Source organism: Vulpes lagopus, chromosome 1, assembly GCF_018345385.1.
Source record: "Vulpes lagopus strain Blue_001 chromosome 1, ASM1834538v1, whole genome shotgun sequence".
NCBI lineage: Eukaryota > Metazoa > Chordata > Mammalia > Carnivora > Canidae > Vulpes > Vulpes lagopus.
This window is the reverse complement of record NC_054824.1, coordinates 75,996,981-76,005,199: the sequence shown is the minus strand read 5'-3', so window position 1 is coordinate 76,005,199 and position 8,219 is coordinate 75,996,981. Positions and strand designations below refer to the sequence as shown.

The following is an 8,219-nucleotide window of genomic DNA, read 5'->3' as shown; positions in this document are numbered from 1 at the left end:
TTTTTCTCTCTAGGAGATTCCTGATAGTAAGAATGTAAAGAGAGGGATGCCTGGGTGCCTCAGGGGTTGAGCATCTGCCTTCAGCTCAGGTCGTGATCCCAGGACCCTGTAACGGGCCCCCTGCGTGGAGCCTGCTCTTCCCTCTGCCTATGTTTCTGCCTGTCTCTCTCTTTCTCTCTCATGAATAAATAAATAAAATCTTTTTTTAAAAAAAGGACAAAAATCAACATCCCTCTCAAATGAACAGGGTGCTAATTCCACTAAATATAAACTTTCTATTTCTCTCCATTCATAAAACAGACAAAGGCATTATTGTTCTCTAGTTTTATTATTTTTCAATCTTCCCAACACATGTACTATAACTCATTTTGAGATTCTTTTCAGTGCATTTCACGGCAAAAATGAACAAGGGAATCATTAAAATGGTTGTACATAAACCAGTTATTTTCTTATAATTTACAATTTGTTGAAAAAAGTTATTGTTTTGCTGTTTTCATCCTATTAACCTCTTCAATAAAACACAATTTATCAGAGCACAACGCTTAAACTTCTTATGATGATGAAAGAGATACAGCCACCTACGTGGCTGATGAATAACAGGTATGTTACACACAATGATTGGAAGACCACATCAGAAGAAACAGAGTAAGGCACCACTCTTGGAAAATTAAGGTAGCTTGCAGTAACAAGTGTTGAGCACCATAAGTAGGTGCTCAATAAATACTTGAATGAATGATGAAAGCCATAATTAGCACTATCCTTTTAATTGCCAGCAATTCTTCAACTTCAATAAAATACTTACTGGAAAAAAAAAATTGTACCTGAATACAACTTCCTGATATTTTATTTCATATTCTGTCTTCAGCATTTGAGTTTCCTTGAAAAGAAAAGAGAACCATACCACACATGCACTCAGCCATATATGTAACTTCTGAATTACTGACAAATATGAATAGTTGTTTTAAATTTGAGTGAACAGAGGTAAGATGAAGCATACTTATCCAGAGGGATAGCACATAATACTGGATATTAACCTACAAGTGGAAAAAAAGGTAAGGAAAAAAAGTAACAGTTTTATTTTTTAATGTCTGCATGTTCTTTAATGCCTCAGTTTTTGAGAAAGGCCAAAATCTCATCATATTGACATGAACACATTTAAAAAAATTGTCTCTCAAGTGTAGTATTTAATAAAACTAGGTATTGAAAAATGTTCTGAAATTTTTCAAGTCAATGTTGTTTTCAAGTATATTAAAATGCTCAGAAGAAAAAATTCTCCATGGTTATAATTCTAATCAATTTATAAATATACTTTTTAAAAGAGAGTTCCAACAGAGGTGGATAATGGATAAGCTCCTCAGACACAGGCACACAGTCTCTCTGAAGGAATAGAATGCCTTGTTACTACAACCTGGTTGACTCTTTTAACACTGATTTCAGGCACAATGGCTGAATCCACTTCTGGGTCATCGTCCTCCTCCTCCTCTTGGTTTGTTTGTAAGAGTAGTGAATACTTCAGTTACTGACAGAAAGCAAAGCACAAACTCTGAAAGAGACTTCACTTTTCACTATAAAGAAATAAAAAAATCACTGAGTTCTCGCTGTTGTGTGTATCTGCCACCCCCATGTGAAAATGGGGGGTTCAAACTTAACTTTAGGAGCAGGGACTGGATAAAAGATTAATCACCTAAGAATTCACGTGAAAGGTTTTCAGATGATATTGCTCGTATCACATGAACAGATTGGTGAGGCCCATCGTGCTTCTTCAACACTTTGGTCTTGCTGCAGTTCTACGGTGCCCTAGTAGGTACATTCGTGTTTAGCTAGATTGAGTCTGTGCAATCAGGAAGCAGGTCACTCAGTGCAATGACTCCGTTCTCAGAGGGTTTAGGGTAAACAGAGAGGAAGTTCATTTGGTCGAGTCTTAGAGTCTAGTGGGTGTCACTCTGCTGGTTGTGTTGTTGGAATTATTTTCCACAGGGGTTTATGATAAACCCAGCCATCACCCTGAAACAAGTAGAAAAGTAAATTAAAGAGCTAGCCGTTTAATACCTTCACAATCGGTAACCCAAACTAGAAGCAACACCTTCACTGGCGTGGAATTCTACTCTCACACTTAAGTTTTTTGTGACAGGGAAAAAAAAATCTCTGTGCTTAGGACATTAAATAATGCCGTTGGTTTAGCTAGGATAAGGGGAGAAGTTCTGGTCTGGGGGCACCTTAGTCGATGCCCCATGATCACTTTTTTTTTGCATTAGTCATTTATAGCAGTTCTGCCAATTTTGCCAAGACAATGCAGTCTGAGCCTCACTCACAGAGTGACCAGCAGAAGGCAAGTGGAGCACAAAGAAACGGTCATCAAGGTATGAGTTGTTCCCTCCACCTCATCTGGCATCTCTAGTATCTGAATATTGTTTTCTAGTTCGTTCCCGACTTTACTCCCCTCAGTTTTCCCTGGCTCCTGTGAATAGAAAGATACTGCAAGGAATTAAAGTTAGAGTCAGAGAATGAACTACAACCAGGAGAAGACCAAGTGAGGAAAAGAAACGCATGAAGCCAGATCTTGGGCTGCAGGACTTGATACAGACTGTAGTTCAGTCTTCACTGGACTAGGTGAACAAAGTCAGATCTGAGCCTCTCCTTAGCCTGTAGCTCCTTCAATTTATTTACATTAAAAATATATATATATACACACACACACATATATTTACATTAAAAAATATATATCATATATATTATATATATGATTTTATTTATTCTTGACTAGGACTCATACATGGCCTACTGAGCCCAATTTTAGCAAAGAATCCTAAGCCAGTTTACCAAGAATCTCCTCTACCCCAAATCCTCAATTTCAAAACTCCTCTTCTCCCACCCTTGATATTTAGTAAGTTCCTCTCTCCCCACCCCCATCCTTGACATCTAACCAAGATTCTTTTTCACCCACTCCCTTGCATTTCCATTTGTCCCTCTACCCAGAGCTGAGTTCTATCCCTCTTATCTATTACAATAGTCCTAAATGAAGATTTCCTTGATGTTTCTAAGAAGTATCAAGATAATTTTTCTTTAATAATAGCAACCATAAGGTTTATATTAAATCACCTGGCGGATAATTCTCAACTCCTATAGTACTCATCTTTGAAAAAAATGTCACCTAATCACATCACAGAATGCTAGACTGGTAATGTTCTATCTGTCCAAGAATAAATGAGAAGTAGCAACTTTAAATGTCATGCTATTAGCAAGAATTGGGGTGCCTATCTTATAAAATTTCATAAATTGTATTTTTCTTTTTTTTAAAGATTTTATCCTTAAGGAATTTCTGTACCCAACGTGGGGCTGCACCAAACTGAGCTAGCCAGGCACCCTCCTATCTTTCAGCCATTATAGCACCCTGCTCTTGGACCTCAGAATTCTCTTCTAATGATTTACAGAGGTCCTCGCTTAGAAATTCTTCTCCTAGAATCTGCTCCTGGTACATCTGCTTTCTTCAAAATGAAAAACTCCAAAGTTATCAGACTATAACTTTGAAAAATCATTAAGAAGTTTTATTTTTTCATATGAAAGAATAGATATGTAATGGCCAGTATTTGTAATACCCAATGATTAGAAAAATGAAGGTAATGGAGCTACTATAATAAACTACGGATTTTTAAGGTTAATAACTATGCAAAAATCAAGATCAAAATACTTTTTGCAAATTCCTTCCTAACAGACCACTATTAAAACTCAGTGGGCTCTTTTAGACTTGGCTATTGACAAGAAAACCTTTTTATCCTCTTTAAGTAATCTCTATACCCAATGTGGGGCCTGAACTCACAAACCCGAGATTGAGAGTTGCATGCTCTCTGGCTGACCGAGCCAGCCAGATGCCTCTGACAAGAAAACTTTTCTTGACATCAGCTCTGGTATGCTATTCACCTTACTCTGAATTCTACCAGAAAGTAATAACCAAAACAATTATCTTTACATTTAGATAATATTCCAGAAATTATTTAGTCCAGCTGCAAAACCAGTGCATCAATGCCTTCGACATAAATCATGGTCTCAAACAGGACTAACAATGTATTACCATAAAATGTACTCCCTTATTATTATTGGGTATTTTTGACTGTTGTACAATTTCTTCTTATGCTAAGCTCAAAACTCCAGTCCCGAGGTAGGTTGGACCTACCTCGGGACTGCTACAATCGGATAAAAAAATTTCTACATGATACAGCACCCATATCCAAAGGTCACAACAAATGGCCCTAATTTTTTGTTTCCTAGGCTAAACATCCATTTTATTCTTTTTTTTTTTTTTCTTTAAATGTTGCAAGGAGTCTAGCCACTTTACTACTCTTTGTGTAGCTAATTAAGTTTCTTGTCTCCCTTTAAAATGTGTTCTCTGGAAGTGAACACAGAGTTTCAGTGTGGTTCAAAAGACAATAAATTACAAATTGTACATTCTATTACTGTGATTGGAGACTATGTTAGTTTAGCATTTTTCTTTGTGGCCAATTTAATCCCGAAATCTACTTCATCTGAACTGCTGCTAAACGATTTTACTTTGGCAAATTGTGAAAAGCTCATGAAATAGCACCTGGTTAAGCTGGACTTATTTTAGAAATAAATATGTACAAGTGATAACAATTCAAGAAAGCCAAATTAAGACTTTCCCACCAACTAGAATGGGTATAATGGGTATAAGGCAGGCAATAACAAGTAAGCTAAAGTTTTCCCTAAATAGATACTGAGTTTTAGTCTGAAGACCTGTAGAACAAACCTCTTTAATAAAATATTTGGTTTTCCAGGGTGTGCCTGTTTCAGTCCGATGCCTTTCTTCGGTCCTCTGGCGCTCTTCCAGGGTACGTTTATGCTCTGTGGCTTTATCAATCTCAGATTCCCTCAGAGAGTCTGTTACATTTTTCCACAATCGCCTATAATTAGAAATACCACACATCTTATAAGCATTCTTTTAAAAAAGATAATTAAATAGAACTGATACCCTTGAAATTAACAATAATTTTTTAAAATTATGTTTCCTGAATCAGATATATAATTTCATATTTATGAGTTATAAGAACACTGATACTATGGTGCTAATACTAATGTCCAAGATGCTGCTGCCTCTGCTTTTTCTTTACAAATTAAAAATAGGGCAGCCTGGGTGGCTTAGCGGTTTAGCACCGCCTTCAGCCCAGGGCATGATCCTGGAGTTCGGGAATCGAGTCCCACATCGGGCTCCCTGCATGGAGTCTGCTTCTCCCACTGCCTGTGCCTCTGCCTCTCTCTGTTTCTCATGAATAAATAAAATCTTAAAAAAAAAAATAACTTGTGTTTTTCCAAGTTATAGAAAGATTTTTATTTTTAAGAAACTTAGGAAGTAATAAGCAAAAAGATAATACATTTTTTTTTTTTTTTTTTTTTTATGATAGTCACAGAGAGAGAGAGAGGCAGAGACACAGACGGAGGGAGAAGCAGGCTCCATGCACCGGGAGCCTGATGTGGGATTCGATCCCGGGTCTCCAGGATCGCGCCCTGGGCCAAAGGCAGGCGCCAAACCGCTGCGCCACCCAGGGATCCCAAGATAATACATTTTTTAAAGGCTGAAAGGTAAAAGAGACAACTTCTACTTTTGGACATGATGAGATAATAGGGACCACACTTACCCTCCTGCCTTTAATCAGCTAGAAAACCAGACAAAATATATTGAAATGACAGAAGCTACAGACAGTGAGCAAAAGGCAGCACAGGACAGTGATTCCTTGAGTAGGGAAATAAATGAGGGGAGTTCTATGGGTGTTCCAACTCACTGGCCAGAGTTTATAGGCACAGAAGAGGGAGGAAAGCTCAACTAACCCCAAGCAAAAGAAAACTAAGACAACTATTTAGGAGAAAGAATAGTCTGCTCAACAAATGCTGGGACAAATGGATATCTACAAGCAAAAAGAGGAACTTAGACCCTTACCTCATAATAAAACTTTTACAAGAAGATATAGGAGAAAATCTTTGAGTATGGATTAGGCAAAGATTTCTTAGGTATAACATCAAAACCACAATCCATAAAAGAAAACCATGACTATTTCATATCACAAAAAAATAAAAACCTTATACTGAAATAAAACACTAAAAAAGTTTTAAAGTGAGCACAGGCAAGGAGGAAATATTTGCAAAACACATATCCAATAAGGGATTTGTATCCAGAATTCAAGAAGAACTCCAACACAAGACAATCACACATTTCACCAAAGAAGATACAAAAATGGGTAATTAATTAGCATGTGAAAATATATTTGATATAATTAATCATTTGGAATATGTGAATTAAAACCATAATAAGACTTTCACACCAACTAGAATGGGTATAATGGGTATAAGGCAGGCAACAGCAAATGTTGATAAGGATGTGGAGAACTGGGACACTTACACATTGCTGGCAGGAATATAAAATGGTATAGCCATTTTGGAAAATAGTTTGGCAATTTCCTGAAAAGTTGAATGTAAAACTTCTGACAATCCAGCAATTGCACTTTCACATATTTACCCAGAAAATGAAGACATATCCACCTAAAGATTTGCATGAGAATGTTCATAGTGGTATTAATCATTATGTCCGAAACTGGCAATGTCCATCAATTGGTGAATGGATAGAGAGAATGTGGTTCTAGTCAATGGAATACTTTTCAGCAATATAAAAAAAAAAGAACTACTTATACATATCATATCATAGATGAACCTCAAAACCATTATGCTAAGTGAAAGAAGCCAGGCACAAGATATCACATATTATATGATTCCATTTATCTGAAGTGTCCAGAAAAGGCAAATTTATAGAGACAGAGAGTAGGTTCCCTGAGACTGGGGGGAAGAGGAGTTGAAGGGACATTAACTGTAAATAGGAATGAGGGATCTTATGGCAGGATGAAGATTGTGAAAAACTGATTTAAGGTGATGACTGCACTGCTCAGAAAAGTTGCTAGAAATCACTGAATTACACGCTTGAAACAGGTAAATTTTATAATATGAAAATACCTCTTGATAAAGCTTTCAAGTGGCAATTTTAGTATTAAAGTAGAATTCAAAGCAAGAACTATAACCAGGGATAATGAAGGTCATTTCATAATGCCATGTGTCTGTGCATCAAGAGGACATACAATCCCAAATGTACATGCTCCTAATACAGGTTTCAAATAACATGAAGACTTATATAACTACAAAGAGAAATATTCAATTATAATTGGTAATTTCAATAACTCATCTCAACTGATAGAACAAGTACACAGAAAATTAGTAATGACACAGAGAAAATTTCTAGAAAAATACTATCAACCCACTTGAGCTAACTGATGTTTACACAATACTGTCACCTAACATCAACAGAACAACATTCTTGTCAAGTGCACTTGAAACATTTACCAAGACAGACAGAATGAATTCAGAGTCATAAAACAAATCCCAATAATATGAAGGATTAAACCACACCAAGTATATCCTGTGAACAAAATTAAATTAAATTAAAAATTAATAATGGGAAGATATCTGGAAAATTTCCAAATATTTGGAAATTAAATAATACATTACTAAATAACTTCATGAATCCAAAAAAAAAAAATCACAAGGAAAATCAGAAAACACATATCAAAAGTTCAAAAGTTGTGAGATATAAAGCAGACTTAGAGAGAAATATATTAAATATTTATATTAGGAAAGAAGAAAAACCGAAGGCCTCATCAGGAGTCAAACTATGGCTGGCTACTCATTTTTGTGAAAAAAATTTTATTGTAACATATGTTAGTTGTATCCATCTATCCTTCCACTGTCTGTGGCTGCTTTCATCTTCACTTTTTTTTTTTTTTAATTTATTTATTCATGAGAGACACAGGCAGAGGGAGAAGCAGGCTCCATGCAGGGAGCCTGATGTGGGACTCGATCCTGGGTCTCCAGGATCACACCCTGGGCTGAAGGCAGCGCTAAACCGCTGAGCCACCCGGGCTGCCCTGCTTTCATCTTCAGTAGCAGAGCTGAGTAGCTGTGGTAGAGGCTATCTGGTCCAACAGGCCTAAAATATTTGCTCTCTAGCCTATTAAAGTTTGCTGATCCCTGACCCAAGCTTCCCTTTTAAGAAATTAGAAAAAGAAAAAGCAAATAAAGAGGAAATAAAAAAGAACAAATCAATGAGTAAGAATTTTGAATAAAATTAATTATTTAATCCTTTAATAAAGAATCCTTAATCACAACCT

General features: G+C 36.3%; 1 protein-coding gene across 1 annotated transcript in view; it reads right to left on the bottom strand.

Moving 5' to 3' along the window:
• Positions 1-309: 309 nt before the first annotated feature.
• OSBPL11 (oxysterol binding protein like 11) overlaps positions 310-8,219 on the bottom strand; it is an 89,034-nt gene continuing 81,124 nt past the window's right edge. Inside the window, exons 12-13 of the mRNA XM_041766114.1 lie at positions 4,763-4,916; positions 310-2,004 (exon numbers count right to left, since the gene is read on the bottom strand). Of these exons, the coding sequence (XP_041622048.1) occupies positions 1,939-2,004; positions 4,763-4,916 (220 nt within the window). The 3' untranslated portion in view covers positions 310-1,938. The remainder of the gene's footprint in view (positions 2,005-4,762; positions 4,917-8,219) is intronic.